Source organism: Eptesicus fuscus, chromosome 14 (genome assembly GCF_027574615.1).
Source record: "Eptesicus fuscus isolate TK198812 chromosome 14, DD_ASM_mEF_20220401, whole genome shotgun sequence".
Taxonomy (NCBI): domain Eukaryota; kingdom Metazoa; phylum Chordata; class Mammalia; order Chiroptera; family Vespertilionidae; genus Eptesicus; species Eptesicus fuscus.
The window spans coordinates 5,797,432-5,820,501 of NC_072486.1; the positions used below are offsets into that span (position 1 = coordinate 5,797,432).

Here is a 23,070-nt window from a genome sequence, read left to right on the forward strand (position 1 = left end):
TCTTTGTCTCCTTGTCTTTATTTTAAAAAATCAGCACAACAACTTGTTTATTGACATGATAAGAAAAATAAAGATCTGTATTTTACATACTTTAAAGAGTGTTTATAAAGCTTCTTTTCTCCTCTGGCCTATGAAATTCTGTGTATCCATACATGGTCAAATACAGAGACGACAGCAACATATGGAAGAAATCCAGAAAACATAGCTGTAAACGAGTGCCCTTCACAGGATCCAACTGTATCCTATCATCTGATTCTGCAAGTATCCCCATGGGATCCATGGAAAACAAATCAGTGCAAGTCCAGGAATTTCAAACTTTTCTTAACAAATGTATTCCAAATGGCCACTTTCCCATGCACTTTACTTAAGCAGGTCACATCAGCATTTTTTCTGGCATCACTCAAGAGTTCTCTAACATTAAACGCATAATTTAATACTGAAGGAATGAATCGGGCATTTTCATTTCTGTTTTTCTCTGGAAAATAAAACTAAAGCCCTTATATTGTTTATGTACAATTAATTTATTGAGGCCTCTTTTGGATTCCTACCCAAGGCACTGTTTTCTAATATAGTTCTTTTTTCAATCTGAGGGAAAAGTCAAACCTTCCATGTTTTTATGATTCATTTCTTGCATTTTCAAAACACTGTTAAATACACTAAACTTTTCTAACCTAATGTTTAAGAATGATTTGCTATGGTAAATAAAAAGTATTACTTAATTAACTGGATTAAATTTTAAGAAAAAGGTTAGAATTTTCTTTCTTTTTTTAAATATATTTTATTTATATATTTATCTATTTCGTTAATCCTCACCCGAGGATATTTTTCCATTGATTTTTAGAGAAAGTGGGAGAGGGAGAGAGAAACACCAATGTGAGAGAAACACATCGATGGGTTGCCTCCTGCATGCGCCCAGCCCAGGGCCCAGGCCAGGGAGGAGCCTACAACTGAGGTACAATGCTCTTGACCAGAATTGAACCCAGGACCCTTTGGTACACAGGCCAATGCTCTATCCACTGAGCAAAACTGGCTAGGGCTGAATTTTCTGTCAAGAGATTATCTCTGGCTACATTTGCTCGACATTATAGCCAAAGCTCTGCAGACTTCAACATCCTGAAGCTGAGGTATTTCACTTAGTTCAAACACAATAACTATTTTAATTATTTAATGGCTTAAAAGACAAACATCATCTTAAATACTTCATTATGTTCCTCAAGAAACTAAAAGAAGCAATGACCAACAGAACAGCTATGCCTTAAGACTACTTCCTTCTTATCAACACCCAGATCTAGTTTATTGAGAAGTTTAGCTAGAGACTAGAGGCCCGGTGCACAAAATTTGTGCACTCGGGGTCCCTTAGCCTGGCCTGCGCCTTCTCGCAGTCTGGGATCCCTCAGGGGATGTCCGACTAATGGGCCTAAGCCGGTAGTCGGACATCCTTAGTGCTACCACCGCTGCTCTTGCCAGCCGTGAGCCCGGCTTCTGGCTGAGTGGTGCTCCCCCTGTAGGAGCGCACTGATGACCAGGGGGCAGCTCCTGCCTTGAGCGTCTGCCCCCCTGGTGGTCAGTTCGCATCATAGCGACCGGTTGTTCTGCTGCTGGGCGGAAACTGGCTCAACCGGTTGACTGTCTGCCCCCTGGTGGTCAGTGCACGTCATAGCGAGCGGTTGAGCAACCTTAGCATATCATTAGCATATTACGCTTTGATTGGTTGAATGGCCAACCAGATGACTGAACACTTAGCATATTAGGCTTTTATTATATAGGATTCTAATTCTGCCTTCTACTCTGAACCACCACATCTCATTCCCCTATCTCCTACTCTGAGACTTTAAGTCCCTTGTGCCTTTGATTTTCTATTAGCAGCCCTCTCCCTAACCCTTTATATCTTATCTTGTCCTGTCCAGCTCAGATACCTGTTTCAAAAAATTCACGAACTTCAATCTCAACAGGAATTTCCCTGCTGTCTGATAATCCTTTTATTAGCTCCTTAGTCTCATGCCTCTCTCATTTCCCAGTATGGCTCTTCCCATGCTTGAGCCGAATATCTCTGCCATCAAGCTCAAAAAAGTACCTTATCTCTCCTTGAAGATGAGTGCCCCCAATTTATCTGAAGCAACCCTGATTATTCTCTCCTTCAGTGGAATAGATCCCTTTCTTCCTAAGTCTAATTTCTCAATCCATGCTGGGAATCTGATACCTTGCCATTTTAGAGTCATCTTGAAAACCGTTTAGACTATTTCCCCTGTATCTTCAACCTCTCATCCCTTAGGGACTGATTCTTCTTCATAGGATATAAACAACCTCAGATCTTTTTTGGAAATAAAAACCAAATGACCCTCTAACGTCTAGGTATTCCCTCATCCCTTCCTTCACAGCTACCCCATCTTTACTGCCTCACTTACCACTCACTTTTCAGCCCACTGCCATATTGCTTTCTATTCCTACTACTTCACTAAAATCTACCTCGCCAAGGTCACCTTTATAGCACCTAATAGCAACATCTTTATCACTATATCCTTCACTTTACTGTGAGATCCTTGAGAATTTTGACTGTTATCATCACTGTAGCTGCAAAACCTGGTATACGACAAGCATTCAAATGTATGTTCTGTGACTAGTTAAAAAAAATACTAACATTGGAACAACATCAACAGGAGAGTTTCCTAATTAAATTCTAACCTACTAAACAGCAAACTCTGATGTGGGGGACTCAGCAATCTGGTTTAGCAAGCCTTCCAGGTGACTGACGCACACTCAAGTTTGAAAACCACTGGTATAAAGAACTCCAGGACTAAAGTGTCAGCTCACATTTGGAGCAGCAGAACTCCCAGCCAAGACGCCCAAGATAGGAGGTCAGAATTAATTCTATCTAACTGAAAACTTCACTCAAATCGGAACCACTTATATATAACAGGAAGCCCAGAATAACCTCTCTATTCAGTGTAGACAGCTTCTCCTTTCTTCCAAGACTGTGAATGTGAAGGAATGTTTTTTTAAAAAATATGTACTTTATTGATTTTTTACAGAGAGGAAGGGAGAGGGATACAGAGTTAGAAACATCAATGAGAGAGAAACATCGATCAGCTGCCTCTTGCACACCTCCTACTGGGGATGTGCCCATAAACAAGGTACATGCCCTTGACCGGAATCGAACCTGGGACCTTTCAGTCCACAGGCCGACGGTCTATCCACTGAGCCAAACCAGTTAGGGCAGGAATGTCTTTTTAAGATATGAGTCTCTTATAAGTAAAGTGCTAAGGGAGATTATAAAATTGTGGGGGTTTTTTGGTTGTTGTTAATCCTCACCCAAGGATCTTTTTCCATTGATTTTTAGGGAGAGTGGAAGAGAGAGGGAAAGACAGAGAGAAACATCGATGTGAGAGAAATAAATTGATTGGTTGCCTCCTGCACAAGTCCCAAACAGGGCCCAGGCCAGGGAGGAGTGTGCAACCAAGGTATGTGCCCTTAAATGGAATCGAACCTGGGACCCTTTGGTCCACAGGCCGACGCTCTAACCACTGAGCCAAACCGGCTAGGGTGAAATTGTGGTTTATTAAAATTTCACTCCCTATTTGGCTACATCACAGGATTTTTCTTTCCTCCTCCTCCTTTTTGGACAGTTGAAAAGTGTTTCAGAAAGCCTTCAAGTCAGGGAAATTGCAGAACTGCCTTTTGAAATTCAGGACTGTATGTTTCTTATGGTCTAATATGTCTGGTCTGGGATATAATTCTCTGACCACTTTCTGCTGAGAGAAATTTATGAGCTTTCAAGAGCAGATCATCTGAGAGATTACTGGGCTTGGTAAAGAGCCAGTCAACTGCAAAAGAAAATTACATTCTATTCTCTAACTATGCTGAATGACTTGGCACATGTCGTGTTCTCCCTGGGTAAGGGGGGAAAGAGATTGGATAATCTACAACTTGTTTCAGTATATCAAGGAATACCTCTATGCTATAACCAGGAAAAAGGACTTCTCTGGGATTCTAAGTCTGGATCAACCCAGTTCTCAGAGGCTGTAGGTCTTACTGGTGGGAAAATGGAGGAGACTTAACAGTGGTACACAGGCCTTTTTCTTAAAAATCTTACTAGAAATACTAAAAAATATTCACAATAAAAAATAGGTTATTGATTGATTTTGAGAGGGGGGGAGGGAGAGAGGAAGAAAAGAAAGGAGGGAAGGAAACATTGACTTGTTATTCTGCTTATTTATGCACCATTGGTTGATTCTTGTACATGCCCTGACCAGGGATCAAACCCAGAACTTGGCATATAGGGATGATGCTCTAACTAACTGAGCTACCTGGTCAGGGCAAAAGAGGATACTTCTGAAGTGTTACCTTAAAGGAAGGTCAAGCGAGTTCAGAACAGATTATTGGAGATGGGCCAATGTAAAAAGAATTCTAACAAAATAAATTGAGAACTTCTCCCAATGTCTTTAACAGATGCTAGCCTGAGAGAAGTTACTTGTAACTTCTGAAATGTAAGGGACTATTATCTAGGTAAGGAACTCCTTCAGATCAAGGAAGGAAAGAATAGTCATATTAAGATGGTGAAAGCACTTTAATGATATCTGAACACTTAATGAGTATAAAAGACATGTTCAATCCTGCAAGAAATAAAATGTAAAAAGTGAAACAATGAAATACCTTTATTTATACACACACAATGTTCACAAGAAAAATGAGTGCCTATGTCCATCAAAAGATATGTATAAGAATATTCGTATTAGTCAAAAACTAAAAATCCAAATGCTCATCTACAATAGAAAGAATATATTCCCACATGGAATATTATAATATTCCTATGATGGAATATTATACAGCAATGAAAAAACTATTGCTATGCAACATGAATAAATACCACAGACATAATCTCCAGTGAAAGAAATCAGACACAAAGAGTATATTTAAATGAACAAGAACATCTACAGAGAGAAAAGTAAAAAAGGTGCTATTTAGGGTTGGGTTGTAATACTGAGTGGGAGCAGCACAAGGAAGCCTTTTGGGGTGCTAGAAATGTATATATTAATCAGAGTGGTAGTTCCCTGGATATAAAAATACACACAAAAATTCATTAAGCTCTATGCTTAAATTTGTGCCTTCTAGTATACAAGGTACATAATAATTAAAAATTAAATTTTTAAAAATATTGCTTGAGACAAGATGCAAATAATAAAGATCCTCAAATTTTAAACTATTTCATTTAATCTACAACAAGGATTTACAGGACTTCACAGACCAAAAAACAAAAATCAACAAAACTTCAAATATCCTCAAGTTAAAAAATATGCCAATTAAACACTTACTCTTATAAATTGCTTAAATCATTTGTTCAATCACTCAATAAATACTGGATGCTAACATATGACAGATGCAGTTCTAGGAACTGAGCTTATAACAGTGAAAAGAATGAAGTCCCTACCCTCATAGAGCTAACACATTTGGAGCTGGGGGCAGAGACTAGGAGGAATTTACTAGTATTACAGGCAGAAAAAGCCCAGTGTAGGAAATAGGTTGAAGGGGAGCTACTGCAATAATCCAGAAAAAGAGATGATGGATATGAGTGGTACTAGGAAAGGAGAAAAAGGTGGTAGGATTCTGGATATGCTGTGATGGACTGTATGTGAAGCAGAAGGAAGAAAGGAATTAAGAATGACTCCAAGATTTTTGGTCTGAGCAACTAGAAATGTAGAGTTGCATGTAGTGAGATGGAAGAATCTGTGGGAAGAGCAGCTGGTTTAGGGTCAACAGTACCATATGGCTATAGGTATTTTAAATAAATCTGTTGATTTGTTTTGCAAATTTATTTTTGGCACAGGGAATATTAGAGGATAGGTTTTGTTGAACTGCCCTAGTATAAATTTTACCCTGCCCCAAACCCCCACCATAGCTACTTTTTATCTTTTGGTGCTACTTTTTCCTTTCTGAAAGGTGTTTAAAAAAAAGAATGATAAAAGCATGCTCACTGTATAAAATTAAGAAGATATAATAAAAGAAAAAATATTCAGTCTCACAATGTGGGAAATCACTGATGACAACTGTCTACGAATCCTATTTAATATACTTTTTTGCACTATGTGAACCATTACAGAATAAGCACAGTTATAACTACATTACAAATAATCTCTCATTGTTTGAACAAATACTTCATTGCAGAGTATGTAAAACTAGATTTCTGTGTGTTGAATTCCTGAGATTGCATGGGATGATACTCTCACCTGTAAAAATCACTGCACAGGGAATCAAGAGAGCTAGAGATATTATTTTTTCTGTTTATTAAACAAAGTAAAATAAAGCATGGTAAGGCACAAAACTTTCATGAGTTAATTGGCTCCCATCCACCCAGCAGTTTACTGGAATTTCAAGCCTCATACTTAAATGAAAGTTAATACACTCCCAAGTCCATCTTGCAAATTCAAATCTAGTAAGCAACAGCAAACACCATGTGTGTACAATGACAAAAACCCCACTTCAAGTATCCCTTACTAGCTAGCACAGCACCAGAAAGATGAGCCTCATGGCCTAGAGATGCATTTTCATATTATTTAAACTACTTTCACATATTATAAAACTATGAGGAAGAAATAACTTCACTAATCAAATCATTTTGTCTTCATTTTAAATTGCCTAATTGGGAATATATCTCCTTATGTCATACTTTTAAAGGAAAAGGTGAAATAAACCAAAAGAAAACTGATAATTTATTGGACCAAACATTCTTTAAAAAGGGATAGATGTAAGGAAAAGCTAATCCATTTATTAAGAATAAGTTAATCTATTAAACTAGCTCTTATTATCTACAATAGAGAGATAGCATAGGTTGACAGAATACAGACTAAATCTGACAGCTTATATTTGTAGCCTAGTTCTGTCACTCTACATGATCTCAGGCATATTAGCATCTCTGTGCCTCAATGTCCACATTTGTGAAATGGAGATAATAATACCACCTACTTCATAAAGTCCTTATAAGAATTAAGTAAGTTAATGTATCTAAAGTACTTGGTATGCTACCTGGAAGATGATAATGACTCATTATGTGAGTTTAAGTACTAATGCAGGCCTGGCATTTTGTTAGGTGCTAGAATTACTAAGAGGATTTAGAAAACCACACTAGCATTAAGCACCAAAGACACTTTTGGTAGGTAAATGAACATTGAGATTTAACAGATATAGTTTTTAAAATATGTTTTTATTGATTTCAGAGAGCAGGGAGAGGAAGAGAAAGACAGAAACATCAATGTTTAACTGCTTCCTGCACTCCCCGCAATGGGGATCGAGCCCACAACCCACCCACGTGCCCCTGACTGGAATTGAACCTGCAGGCCGACACTCTATCCACTGAACCAAACCAGCTAGGGCTAACAGATACTTTATACTAGAGGCCTGGTGCACAGATTCGCGCACCAGTGGGGTCCCTCAGCCTGGCCTGTGGCCTCTCACAATCCCTGACCTCTTGGTGGATGTCGGATAGCGGGTTTTGGCCCGATCCCCACAGGAGGGAGCCCAATCCTGTGCATTGAGCGTTTGTCCCCTGGTGGTCAGTGCACGTCATAGTGACCGGTCGACTAGTTGCTTAGGCTTTTATATATATAGATATGCCCAAACCTAGGAATCTACACTGGGGTTCCTTTAACATTTCTATGTACTTCATTTTCTGATCTTGAATTTGAATTCCTACATTAAGAAAGTTACAAGTTTAACTTCTTGCTTACAGTTAAAATATCCAATACTGATTATAATAAACAATGTAGTAGCAAGTTTTTAGAACACACTTTTTGCAGGTTATTTGAAATCTCAAGCTCTATGAGGGATAAAAAAATATTCCCAGCAGCAAAGCTTTAAAAAGAATAAATAAAACATTTATGTCACAGAATTATGCCTTAGGGATCTAATTTCTACACTGCATCTTGCAGTTTGATATATATGTTTCTGTCCTAAATTTCCAGACTGTCCTTCCATCTTGTGCACTGAGATAATTTCTGCCAATCCTCCAAATCCAGCTCCTGAACCACTACCGAGTAAAGCCTGCTCCATGCCCCTTCTCTCTGCTTATGTGCTGCATCACTCCACCAACAACTTTTTCAATTAATAGTTTAAAGCAGCAGTTGCCAACCGGTGGACCACTGGTGGTCTGTGAGGTTCAAAAGGTTGGCAGCCACTGGTTTAGAGCACTGCTGCCGAACAAAAATGTAATGTAAACTCCAAAAGTAACTTTAAATTTTTCAGTAGCCACTTTAAAAAGTGATAGATTAATGTATTTTATTTAATCCAATATAACCAAAATATTATCATTGCAAAATGCAATCAATATAAGAAAAACTATTAGACATTTTACACTCACTTTTACATACTAAGTCTCCAAAATAGGAGGTGTATTTTATACTTGTACTAAAGGCCCGGTGCATGAAAATTCGTGCGGGGGTGGGGGGGGTGTCCCTCAGTCCAGCCTGCACCCTCTCCAATCTGGGACCCCTCTCCAATCTGGGACCCCTCTCACAATCCAGGACTGCAGGCTCCCAACTGCTCGCCTGCCTGCCTGCCTGCCTGCCTGATTGCCCCTAACCGCTTCTGCCGGCCTGATTGATGCCTAACTGCTCCCCTGCCGGCCCGATTGCCACTAACTGCCCTCCCCTGCCGGCCTGGTAACCCCTAACTGCCCTCCCCTACTGACCTGGTTGCCCCTAAATGTCCTCCCTTGCAGGCCTGTTCACCCCCAACTGCCCTCACCTGCTGGCCCGGTCACCCCTAACTGCCCTCCCTTGCAGGCCTGGTCGACCCCAACTGCCCTCCCCTGAAGGCCTGGTCGGCCCCAACTGCCCTCCCCTGCCAGCCTGGTCACTCCTAACTGCCCTACCCTACCGGCCTGGTTGGCCCCTGGCAGGCCTGGTCCCCGCCAACTGCCCTCTCCTGCAGGCCTGGGTCCCCCCAACTGCCCTCTCCTGCAGGCCTGGGTCCCCCCCAACTGCCCTCCCCTGCAGGCCTGGTTGCCCCCAACTGCCCTCCTCTGCAGGCCCAGTCACCCCTAACTGCCCTCCCCTGCAGGCCTGATCACCCCCAACTGCCTTCCCTTGCAGGCCTGGTCCCTCCCAACTGCCCTCCCCTGCTGGCCATCTTGTGGCAGCCATCTTGTGTCCACAGGGGGGCGGCCATCTTTGATCACATGGGGGTGGCCATCTTGTGTGTTGGAGTGACGGTCAATTTGCATAATACCTCTTTATTAGATAGGATAACATCTCAAGTTGGACTACCCATATTTTAAGAGCTCAACAGCCACATGTGGCAAATGCTATTGTACTGGACAGTGCAGACAGATCTAGTCTATATATGCAGTATGGTCTATGGGCCAGCACCACTGCCATCACCTAGGATTTTGTTAGAAATGCAGAATCTCAGCCCACCTCACATCTAACAGAACAGAAATTAAATTTTACCAAGTGATCTGAATGCATAAGCAAGTTTGAAAATTACTAAATTAGACCACACATAGCTTGGGAGCCTTAATGAATTGCTACTGCCATTCAACTACTATGTGGTATTATGTTCCCAATGAACACAGAACACTGTATTTAAATAATAATAGCTTTTCAGAGTCATGTTTTCTCTACTGTCCAAGAGAACTTTCTGCAATGGTAAAATATATACATTCACTGCCCAAATAGTAGCCATTGGCCACATATGGCTAGTGAATACTTGAGATGTGACTATTGCAACTGAGAAATTAAGTTTTTAATTTTATTTACTTTAACTCATTCAAAATTAGCCACATAAGGCAAGTAGCTACCTTAATATTTAGCATAACTCTAGGAGTATTAGTTACTCCTATAATTATCACAGTATAATTTCTATTAGGTTTCAGGACAAATTTTGGTTTTAGTCAAGATAATTCCTCTAATTAGCTGCACTTCTTTCTCTCTTAGCAACATGTTTGCCACTTTACATTGGTTGAGGCCAACTCTGAAACCTACCTCTAGGGAAGCATAATAAAAGTTATATGTTAACATTATTCCAGCTTGTCATTAATTAATAAAACTAATACGCATACCTGTACAGTCTTTTTTATTCTATGGGAAGGACCTGGATACTCTGGAGAATACAGATCTGTGAGGAATAATGAGTTGATTAACGTTGACTTTCCCAATCCAGATTCACCTAAAAGAAACAGGGAGGAGGGGGAATCTGTTAAACTCTGCCATGTTATTGACTTTAATATTCAACCAATGCTATAATCAAACTTGCTATATGCAAGTACTTCTTGGTGGGACAAAAATGTGACTTTAGAAAATATACTATAAAGACTTCCTATTAGAGTAAGCTCTTTGTCCTCATTTTCTTATCAAATTAGACCCATGTTTCCAAATAATCCTTTTAGTTTTATAATTTTACAAAGTAATGTACCTGATACAATAGCTTCCATTTAGAAAAAATGTTGTTTTTATTGATTTCAGAGAGAAGAAGGGAGAGGGAGAGAGGGATAGAAACATCAATGATGAAAGAGAATCATTATGGGCTTCCTCCTGCACGCCCCCTACTGGGGATCGAGCCTGAGACCCAAAAGCCATGCATATCTTATCCCAGTTCTCTGACTGGGAATCAAACCATGACCTCTAGTTCATAGGTCGCTGCTCAAACACTGAGTCACACCAGCCGGGCAATAGCCTTCATTTTTAACAATAATGTATCCCCTAGAGGTCAAAGTTAGGCATAAACAAAACACTGGATTGTATACAGCTGCTTTAGTGAAATAAAACATAAAAGTAAAAATGCAATAATTAATGAATGACCAAAGCAAGAAAATCATACAGCTAGGAAAAGAATCTCCCTCAACACACACACACACACACACACACACACACACACACACACACACACAGTACCCATATAGACACTGGCTGTGAGAAACCTATAATATACCATTTGGTTCGAACATGGTACAAAGAAGACTGCACAAGGCGCTACAAGAGCACACAGTGAAAGACTAACAGGCCTCTCAGATACTGATAAACCAAGTAGTTAAAAAATGGAAATAATCTGAATAATTAATATGCTTGATTAAAAATAAATCTGAATAATATGCTTGATTAAAAATAAATGAAAAAATCCTACCCAAATAAACATTTTTCAGATACTTATTGAATACTTATATACTGTGATCATATCTTTGAGTTTTAGCCCATGAAAGGCATGCATATTTCATCACTGTTCAGAAATATTACATTTCAAGCCTAAGAATAAAACATCCATAAGATGTTTGTTCACAAAGCTTTGAAGTCCCACCAATAATTATTTATAATAGTTACACCAACATTTAAAGATGGTCAGTTTCAACAATGAAGATTAAAATAAATAAATAATAATAATAATAAAAGAAAAAAAATAAAGATGGTTAGTGGAAAGGAACCTAAGGAACCAGATAAACCAAGAGGCAGTATCACAAAAAGTGAGAAGGAATTGCAAAGAAAAGTGGTCAATAATACCAAATAAGAGATTTAAAAAAAAAAAAAAGTGGCAAGGGACAATGAGAAGGCCTTTTACTGACCTTTAATAAAAGCAATTTTATATTAAGAAGTCAAATGGTGAGAGTTAACAGGTGGGAAATTTAAAAGTATAGATTTATCCAGTTAAATAAAGAAAAGATATCACCCAGGAGGTAGATAAAAATAAGTTATCCAGGAGGGTGCTAGTCTTTGTTTTGCTTTTTTATATGCTTATCTCTGAAGATTTAATCTAAGAGTCTAGGTTACATTAGATACTGATTATTTCCAAGGTATTCTATATATCCTGGAATTTGCTATAAAATTCATCTCCTCAAAATCTATTAGGGTATCCTTCAACATACAGATGATGTACAGGATAATTATAAAATGCAAGCTAAACAGGTTCCCTATGACCTGGTTCTACAATTATTTAAGCAAGGTTTACATATTCTAATTACAGTAATTGACCACCAGCACTAAAAGCTAAGTAGTAATTCTGCTGTGTAGCTAGTAGCAAACATTCCAACCAGCTGCTCAATAATTACCTCATTCACTGAGTGAAAAGTTTTCACTTGCTATGCATCAAAAGTTGGGAAGTCTTAAGGAGGATATTTATGATTTATGATATTTCTTGCTATACTCAAATAAAAGTACTCTTTTTATAGCCCAATTAGAGAAGAAAAAAATCCTGTTACCAGAAAAACCTAAATGTCTATGTAGAAAATTTTATGATTAATTATTTTTAAAATGGATGATCACAACTTTGTCTTTAAAATGCACTGTCCTTAGTGGGTGAATGTCTGGGGTGGGGCAGGGGCTGGATGGAAGGGGGCAAAGTGGAGGGTAATGGGGGACATCTGTAATAGTGTCAAGAATAAAAATAAATAAATGTACTTTTCCCTTTAGGCTAGGGCAGTGGTCAGCAAACTCATTAGTCAACAGAGCCAAATATCAACAGTACAACGATTGAAATTTCTTTTGAGAGCCAAATTTTTTAAACTTAAACTTCTTCTAACGCCACTTCTTCAAAATAGACTCACCCAGGCCGTGGTATTTTGTGGAAGAGCCACACTCAAGGGGCCAAAGAGCCGCATGTGGCTCGCAAGCCGCAGTTTGCCAACCACGGGGCTAGGGTATGCCACCTTTTGGAGTTTGTAAATCAAATTTCTGTAAGTTCTGCTAAACTGAAAAAAAGCTGAAATCAACAGATACTGTTTAACGGCTCTCCGTACCACGCTCCTCTAAATTCTTCATGTTGTTGCCTGAAATTCTAACTGATCATTCAATAAACATTCCCTCATAAAATCAAGTATTCTTGGAAACACTGTTAGTCTTTCATACTGGGGTGGGGGAGGGGGATGGAGAAGATTACATTTTTCCTCTAATTTCTTTCTAGTAGTGGCCAGCATTCACTAAGTTTTAGTCTGAATGGAAACAGGATTAGTTTTGAAAAATATGAATTAAAAAAGTAAAGATTTTATGGAAATAAAGTGGAGGGTTCTATAAAACTAGAGGGCAGCTTAAGGCCAATGATCACACTAGAGCAGGGGTCCTCAAACTTTTTAAACAGGGGGCCAGTTCACTGTCCCTCAGACCGTTGGAGGGCCGGACTATAGTTTAAAAAAAACTATGAACAAATTCCTATGCACACTGCACATATCTTATTTTGAAGTAAAAAAACAAAACGGCAAAAACACCCGCATGTGGCCCGCGGGGCCGTAGTTTGAGGACGCCTGCACTAGAGGGTAAGAAAAAGGCGAGATATCAGGAAAAAACACACAGGAGTATAACAAAAAAAAAAAAAACCTAAAACATTTTATTTGGATAGAGGGAAGCAGGGAGTTGATCTATTCTTGAGCAGGGAGCACATTCTACAAACTGATGTTAAGAGTGCCTTTTAAAGCTGAAGGGTTGACTTTGATCTTATGCACTAGGTGACTCACAGATTCTTTCAAGTCCTATATATCTCATATACCCAAATTTATACACCAAGGACAAGTGGTAGGTTGCATGAAGTACACTGGTGAATGTGTGAATCTGTATTTCTTTAAAAACACACCCCAAAAAACATGAGTATGCATAGTTATTACATTCACAATAGTTAATGGTATAAATATGCTTAATAAAAAGCTAGACAGATTTCATACTTTGCTGAATTAGAGACCTAAATGTCTTATCAATGAAAACAGAAAAGCTGTAGTTTACAAAAGGATACATTCAGAGATTACATATTTTCTCTGAAAATCAAGATGATATGAGTATTAAATGTTTTTATCTGGCCCTGGCCGGTGTGGGTCTGGCCACACAGTGAAACGTTGCAGGTTCAATCCCCTGTTGGGGTGCATACAGGAGACAACCGAGTGTGTGTGTGTGTGTGTCCCTCCCTCAAATCAATGAAAACATATCCTCAGGTAAGAGGTAACATTTTAAAAATATATATTTTATCTAGAAAAATCTCACAGGCATTTAAAACTCAATCTGACCTGCATACACCAATATTATCCTACTAAGTATATGTTCAAGAAATTACTCTTTAGCCCGACTGGAGTGGCTCAGTGGCTGAGTGTTGACCCATGCACCAAGAGGTCAGTGGTTAGACTTCTGGTCATGCACATGACAGGTTGCAGGCTCAATTCCCAGCAGGGTATGTGCAGGAGTCAGCCAATCAATATGATGTTTCCTCTCATTAGTATTTCTGTATCTCTCTCCCTCTCCCTTCCTCTCTTAAAAAAAAAAAATCAATAAAAACATTTTTTTTAAAAAAGAAGTTATTTTTTTATACTAACATTTTAATATCAAAACCTTTTTGAAAATCATTATAATTATCGTAATGGACCCTGGAAGTTCTCTTACAAATTAAAAAAATGATCTTATATTTGTCTACAGTTTGTCATTTAAGATCACTAACATTACATATGTAAATGTACTATTTCTTCACATATAATGATCATGTTACCAACTTATGGAAGAAAAGGAATGTTCTATAGAAGTTTTATCCATATAGCTAGACTCACTTCTACTCCATAGCAGCAATTTGGAAGCTAGGCATACTATACTTCTACTCTCTCTACCTGTGACAGGCAAGTTAATTAACTAAAGTATTATGGTCAATTGATAAAAATATTTTTCCCTTCAATGAAGGAGTATCGTATCTAATAAAGAGGGAAAATGCTAACTGACCATCACGCCCTCACAAAGATGGCGGTGCCCACAGCCAATAAGGAGGGAATATGCTAAATTGACTGTCACACCCTCAAAGATGGCAGCACCCACAGCCACAAGATGGCAGCGCCCAGTCCCCTCAGCCCCGCTGGGGCGGCAGGTGCGCGGCATGGCCAGGCCCACCCCCAGGCAGGTCCCGCCACTCCACGCGCCTGCCTCCAGAGTCCCCCAGTCCCCTCAGCCCCCCAGGGCCGGTCCAAGGCTTGCCTGTGACTCAGATGGTGGCTGCCTAGCCACCCAGGGCCAGCCCGAGGCACAGGCAAAGCCTCGGATGGCAGCTAACCCAGCTACCCAGCGCCGCCCAAGGCTCAGGTAACCAGAGCCAGCCAAGGCTTGTGCTGCCGGCAGTGGCAGCAGCAGAGGTGTGATGGGGGCATTGCCTTCCCCTGATCTCCAGGTCACCTCCTGCCCCTGAGGGCTCCCAGACTGTGAGAGGGGGCAGGCCGGGCTGAGGGACCCCTCTCTCCAGTGCATGGATTTTCATGCACCAGGCCTCTAGTTTTATAAATAATTTAATCTAAGTCAATACCAGGGATTAACTGTATTAGCAAAAATTAATGCATACAACATAAAGGCCCAGTATCAACTCAATTTTCTTTGTCAAGGACAGTCAATCCATTATCCTACTTTTAACCTTCTTACAAAGTATAGACAAATACAATAAAGTTGCATCATACTTAGGATTTGTTCTAAAGTCAGCCTATATGAGATGAAAATATTATAGTCATTTAAGATTAAGACTGTCATTAAAGTCTACTCATCTTACATATGGCAATGTGTTCCTTCATATACAATGATGATGCTACCAACCTACTGTCAAAGTAACCCTTGAAAATCTCTTAATATTGACTACATGCAGGGTAAGGTGTTCAGAGAATAAAGCACAGGAAAAATTCATATTTCACTCACTCTAGGACTTATACTCAATGAATGAATTCCTGGGGTAATAATTTGCATGATTATGATCCTTCCTGCCCTATCCTTCTTTTTCAAATTGAGAGCACTATGTTTAAGTTAAATGCTCGTGTGCTATGACGCTACTTAGCAATATAAGCCACAGAAAAAAATTATCCTGGAGAAATAAGTAATCACCAGATGCTATTTCCTCTTGTAGTATAACCAAGTGAAGAGAACTTCTCTAGTGTTCTATTCCACCTCCTCCCCACTGCTTGTCAACTTTTAGTTTCTAAAACTGTGTCATCTTTAAAAAGGAGACAAGAAAACATATAAAATCTGTTATACCAAGCTAAATTTTAAAATGTATTCACATAATATGAGAAAATATAACACAGAATCCCTGCAGTTTTTTGGACTATTGTTTTCTTAAATTCATCCAGAGTTGATTAATAGTTTCAAATTTAGATCAAAATTCAATTTTAGGGAGAAATCGTATCTTACCCACAACCATAAGTGTGAATTCAAACCCTCTCTTCACTGACTTCCTGTATACTTGATTTGGTAGATTTGCAAATCCCACATAGCCTTCAAGGTTCTTCTGTTGCTGAGAAAAGAAAAAAGGGCCAAGTTATTCATATATCAACAAACTCTTCTGTCACACATTTCAAATTCCCTTCATTAACCTATTTTTGAAAGCAATACAAACTATTATTCATGGCAAATAGAAGACTTCTAATGGTATCAATAAAAGTATTGATTAGCTGCAGCAATGGACAAAATGAATTAAGCATGAGTTAACTGACAATATAATAGCCAATTATAAAAATCCAAGGAAATAAAATAAAAATTTAAAAAACCTGCCTCTGAGCAAAGATTTCACTTTATAGTGAGTTAGTCACAATAAGATTCTGATCAATCAACTTAAAAAGAAACAACAAAGAATTATTCACAATATAAAATCCCTTAAAATTTTATTAAGAACTCTTCTAATTATCCCATTTGTTCATACTAATTACCACAGGCATGAAAAAAAAAAGTTGAGTTTAAAGCAATTTCTCCACAAATTTTTGAAGGCTCTCATGACCCAGTGTTAATCAATAAACAGTATCCTTCATGCTATTATACCAGACCCAATTATGTTACTTCAAGTTTTCACATGATCCTGCTGCCTCTATTATCAGGGAAATCAGATTTATCCTGGTTTTAAATTACAATTCAGTTTTATAACTTATATGTTTTCTGATGACCTCAATATAATAGTTTTATGAATAATTCAAAGAAACTTACTTCTAAATTGGTGTAGTGAATAAGTCTGATTTTTAACTTACCCATTGGTGAGAAAAACTGTCCATAGTTCAGGCCATCTGAGTAGAGTCTTATTAGTTAATTTTACTTAGAGGTAGGTCTTATTCATCATTAAAATATAATTGCAAAATATTCCTAAGAGGTACATTTCTCTTAAAAGTTTTTATAACATTTAAATTCTCATTTAAAAAACCTCATATGAGATTAAAGCATTAATTTAACACATTTGGATTTAACAACAGTCTGCATTCCTCACTAGTGTCACATATGTAAATATTCTATCCATAACCTTTTACTGTTTTTTCATTCTAATTAAAAAATTAAAAACTAATTTTTAAGCCAAATGTTGAGACAAAAAAGCCAATTAAATTGAAAACTTAATTTTAAATATAATTAGGATACTGATCAGAATATACTATTTTAAAATAAAATATCTGAGAGCCTACAATGTGTAGAGCTAAAACTATATATTAAATTAAGGCTTCCTTGGCTTATATTTCATCCAACTATAAGTTAAATTTAAGTTAATTTAGACTGAAAAAAGTCTCTGTATAAATTATCAAGTATACTCACAGCTACTTTGTAAAGAACACATTTCCATCATTCCAGTGTTCCAGATTCCAACAGAACAGATCCACAGAGGAACAGTAAATGAAGAATTCCAAGAATTGTACATGACACATTTAGTCCAAACAGGAGAGGAAATCCATTGGAACATAGCAAAAGATAGGGAAAAAAATGAAAGTTACTTACATGTAATTCAACAAATCAGAGGTAAATTACAAATAAATTAAAGGCAGACTTTTTTCTACACATGTCAATAAGCTTTTTTTTTTTTTTTTGAGGGATACAAGGCCCAGTGAGTTTAGTTCATTTTCAGCAGCTCTCTTGATGAAATATAAAACAAAAACCTCCTACCTTTTAAATGCCCTGCACCTGAAGTGTTATGAGAAATGGTGGGAAAGCTGTCAAGCATAAAGTTTCAAGAAGGTATACAGGAACCAAGTTTAAATACCAATAAGAAAAAAATGTCAATTTTGCTCTGTCAGTCACTGAATTAAGACAGCCCAGATCAGATAAGGACAAAATGTTTTAGGTAAAATATTTACACAGTACTGTATTTCAGGTTTTATTAATTACCTAAATTAAAATTCAGAATTAGAAGAAATGCAGGCTCATGGATGGATACATGAAAGGGAAGGAAGCTAAAGATGGAAAGCAGAAACAAATGAATAATGAAATAAATGTGAGCTGTGAAACTGAAAGACAACTAATGAAGCACAAAGAAAACAGACTGCCCTTGAACAAAATGTCTGTGAAAAGTGTGCATTTTTATTCTATACTGACATGAATCTGTGAGTTACATTACAACTTGAAACAATGATGATAATGATGCTAACTCTTCACATGTCACCTTCACGGCAAGGCCCACCCTGACCACCTTATCTAACATTATAATCCCACTCATCACCTCAGAACTTTGCTGCTTTATGATTTTCTCCTTAGCCCTAACCACCATCTAACATACATTGTACTCATCTTGTTTATTGCCATCTCTGCCCCAACCCACCTCCAACTAGATTGTAAGCTCCATCAAGGTAGAGATTAATGAATTATATAAATTGTGGCATTAAAAAACAAACAAACAAACAAACAAACAAAAAAACACACACACGGCCATCTGGGAGAGTTGAAGTTTCAGAGAAAGTATTATAGGTTGCATATTCAAGGAACCCACCAGACAAAAAGCATAACAAAACCGCCTCAAAGTCTACCCCGTGTGTCTTATTCCTTGCTTTATCCTCATCTCCTAGAACAGTCTTTGGCATACAGTATAATTTGAGGACTAAAGTAAGAAAAGAGAAGTATTCTAGGCAAAGTGACAAGCTCTAAAAGTGGGGATGAACTTTTACTCCCAGGAACCAAAAGAAGGTACATGAACTGTAATGATGTGAAGTAGTGGACTTGGGGATAAGTGATAGAAAATGAGGTCAGGGGCCAGGTCATGTGGGATCAGACAAAAGAAATATGGATGCTATTTTAGATGGGAAGCCACTGGAGGGTTTCACACAGGCGAGTGACCTGACCTGATTTGTGTTTTAAAGATAGCTCTCACTGCTTAGAGAAGGTGTGAAAATAAGGAAACTAGTAAGGAGCCTATTGCAATAGTCCAAGAAAGAAAGGGTACACTAACTTTAGATGGTGTAGATTAAGATCAGAAGGATTCAGAATGTCTTGAAGGTAGAACTGTCAGGACATTGCTAATGGACTGGATTTGACTGGTGAAGGAAAAAGAGACCAAAGAAAACTCCTAGGCTTTTAGCTTGAACAACTCCATGGCTAGTGAACTCTCTTAGGGAAAAAGGCAACAATAGAGAAGGAAAAGGCTGGAAAGGTCAGAGCCAAAGTTGCCAAAAATAAAAAATAAAAAAAAATCTTTGAACATGCTGAGTTTGAGGTGTCTATTATATATTCAAGGAGAGATGTCCAGCAAGCAATTACATTCTAGGGTTAGTTGGTGCTGCAAACATAGATTTTGGAATCATAAGCATATAGATAGTATTATGGAAGGATTGAAAAGAGCAATCTGTTTTAGAAACTGCTAAATATACTTTTCAGTAACAACAAAATTGATCATGGGGTGTTGTAATAAACTGGAAGCCCGACAAAATCGGAATCTGAGGAAAATTAAGATATATTCCTAGTACGATCTACTTAAAAATCTTCAACTCCTCCCATCTTTACAAAATGAAAAGTTCAGCCCAAATTACCTTAATATGACCAGAATTCTATCTCTCCCCTTGGTAACTACAATTGAAAAAAAAAGAATCAGGCTACAAATATCCAAGGTTTATATCAATAACTTTAAATATCAAAGATAAACATTTGGTCTTTCCTATATAACTGCAAGTTCAATCTGTACCCCTTTAGATCTTAAAACATAGGTATATTGTATATTGTTTTACACATTGACAAAAATAATTACATTTCTTTCTCCTAAAATGTAGATTAATTCTAAATATAAATAAATAAATAAATAACACACCACAAAAGGAAGAGATATTAATTCACAATTTACTTATCTATTATTTAGTGTATTAACAAAAGCCTTATATCATATACACAGATACAAGTGTCTAGCACTTGCTTAATTAAACTCCTACCATCTCTTACATACAAGGAAAGCGTTTAAAAACTTAATCACTTAAATGTTTTAAATATTTTAAATATAACTGGTATAAAAATACCTGAATTCTAGATTTACTGTTACAAAAACATTAAGATGTTACAACATTACATAGGCATGTCCTAAATGTTGGTTTTGATGTCCCTTCCAATATTTTTAAAGGTTCATGTCTCAGTTTGAATGCCCCCTGCTCCTCCTCCTTTACTGAGATGAGTTCCTGTTTTCACTAACCAAAGGAAAGTGAAAGGATTTTTGCTTTTTTAGATAAAAAGGTGGGGGGACAGCACTGTTTGTTTTATAACAAACCTTTATAAGGGCAGTGAACACCCCTAGCCAGGAGAGTGGCACAGGAAGCTCCTTCCCAGGAACTAAACTCACTACTTCAACATTAAGCTGTCATAGCTTTGAACTATGTCTGTTAGCAAAATCTATTTTATCTCAATTTATTTTGTGCATCTGTTACAAGATATGTACTAAGGTATTAGGGGAAAAAAGAGGTCTTAAGGGTGTTACACGGTTTCACAGGAATACTCCACTTTCATATAGTGAAGGAAACCTGTACTAGCTGGCACAGTATTTATTAGGCACCTTTAAACATTTTCTTGTGTACATACTAGACAATTAAAATAATATAGAATGGAATGGCATTAAGAAACTGGCAGAGTAAAGATCTCAGAAAATTCTCTCCATTGAAAGAAATGAGAAAACTGGCGAAATTATCAAAATCAACTTCTCCAGAACGCTGGAAATTAACAAAAGGCTTGCAGCAATCAAAAGAGTGCTTATTCAATAAAAAGGACTGAATTTCAGCAAAAACAGCAGCTCTTTTTGCATTTTAACTTGCCCATTCTCATCTCCCCTCCCCAGCACCACAGTAGCCTTGAAAACCAACAACATGCAATAATGACAAAAATCAGCAGCTGTTCACAACTGGAGGAGGCAGAACATGCTCCTTCAAAGCTTCATTCCCCAAGAACTACCATTATTTGACATGTCTGGTGGTTCCCGGAAAGATTCCACAAGATAACCAAACCACTAAGATAATCAGAGACTTCAATGACAACACATATCAAAGAAAACAGACTTTACAGAATGAGTTCCCCAAAAGTTGATAAACAAACAACAAACAGCAACAATAAACCCTGTGTAATGGGAGAGAGGAAGAATCTGACCCCACTTGCCATACTGTATTACTTAAAAGTTCAGTATTCAAGAAAAAATTATGAGAAATGCAACAAGACAAAACAAAAAAACCCTCTACAAGAATGTATGGCTCATATAGAGGGGAAAAAGCAATCAATAAAAACAACCCCAAGAAAGCCCAGACATTAGGCAGACTTTAGATATGTTAAAAAAAAAAAACTAATGGAAAGCATAAGAACAATGCTTGCCAATACAGAACATCAATAAAGAGATAGAAATTATTAAAAAGAACCAAACAAAAATTCTCAAGTTGAAAAGAACTATAACCGAAATGAAACTTCAGAACTTGACAGATGTAAAACTTACCTTTCAGTGTACTTAGATTAAATGTAACAGGATTAAACATCCCAGCCAAAAGGCAAAGACTGGCTGAATGGAGTTTTAAAAACCATGACTCAACTGTATGGTGCCCACAAGAAACACTTTTAGAATCACAGATACAATTAGCTTGAAAGAAAAAGTTTAGGAAAAGTAACAAAAAGAGAGTTAAAGTGGCTACAACACTGACTTTAAGACAAAGATTGTTACTATAGACAAAAAATGTTTTATGTTGACTAAAACAAGTATTTATCAAGAAGGTATAACAGTTATAAACAAATATGCTCCTAACAACAGAGCCCCAAAATACACAAAGCAAAGACTAACAACATGGAAGGAAGAAATAAGACAATTCAATAAGAACTGGATTTCAATATCTCATTTTCAAAAAGGAATAAAGCAACTAGACAGAAGACAAACAAGGAAAAAGAAGATCTGTGCACTGCCTTTCACTTATAATTTTTCTGTCTCCTTTCTTAGTTATCTTCTTATTTATGCAAAAATCTAGGGAGAAGCTAAAAACTAAACCAGAAACTAATGAGATTGATTGTCCATATGGATGGTGGAACTGTGATAGAAAGGGGAGCCAGAATAGAGTAAAAAGAGATGTAAGGTCTGAGGGACACTTGTGGACATACTGTTTTTATAGAGTTGACTATTAATACCACAGTAATGTTTTACATATTCCAATAAAAAGTAACCTAAATCAGCCAGGATATGAGAACACAAAATGAACTAAAACAAGTAACAAATGAAGCTAACTGTACTTCAAATCAGTAACATTACCACACATGAGAGTGGGGAAGAAAAAAACGTAACTTTAAAAAACAGTACTTTGACTGTATAAGACTAAAGACAAAAAAAGTATATACAAATACTATACCCTAGTAAGTAAATAACACCAATTCTGAAACTACATTAATGTGTATACCAGAATTGAACCAATATGTAAATAAACTGTGGATGAACGCCAAGTTTTTCACTGTTGGAGAAAGGAGTTACAAACAAGGTAAAGAAAAAGACTAGATGAACCTTGTGTTAGTGGACTGGAATTGGCATATCAGTATGAATTAATGACTTTTACATTAATAAACATATGCATATGTAGTGTTTATACACACTTAGATACATAGAAATTAATACAGATGTGTGAATATACATAATTATGTCGTTTCCTAGATCTGCTAAAGACACCTAGAAGCAATGACACTCCAAGATCAATGACCACTTCTGGTGCTCAGACCTTTCATTCTAAATATTATTCTCAAATAAAAGGAACTTGGACTCTTTGGAGAAATGACTGATTCCAGGGCTTAGGAAAGGAAAATACAAGAAGAACCAGAAAGTAAAGAAGTACTCCAAAAAATTGAAGGGGGATGTTGAAAGAAAGAATAGGAGCCAATTTGAAATAGCTCTTAATAGTCATATTCAGGACAATTTAATAAAATTTATATTCGT

The 23,070-nt window shown here is 37.4% G+C and overlaps 1 protein-coding gene across 3 annotated transcripts in view; it reads right to left on the minus strand.

Annotated features, from left to right (window-relative positions):
* Window positions 1-17,496, minus strand: part of SEPTIN7 (septin 7) — a 43,266-nt gene extending 25,770 nt beyond the window's left edge. For 2 of the 3 annotated variants that reach the window (XM_028154568.2, XM_028154560.2), the window contains exons 1-3: window positions 16,928-16,968; window positions 16,101-16,203; window positions 10,049-10,155 (exon numbers count right to left, since the gene is read on the minus strand). In XM_028154568.2, coding sequence (XP_028010369.1) covers window positions 10,049-10,155; window positions 16,101-16,203; window positions 16,928-16,951 — 234 coding nt within the window. In that variant the 5' untranslated portion in view covers window positions 16,952-16,968. Of the gene's footprint in view, window positions 1-10,048; window positions 10,156-16,100; window positions 16,204-16,927; window positions 16,969-17,477 lie in introns of those variants that run through there. The other variant, XM_028154561.2, reaches the window with a different exon arrangement.
* Window positions 17,497-23,070: the final 5,574 nt, after the last annotated feature.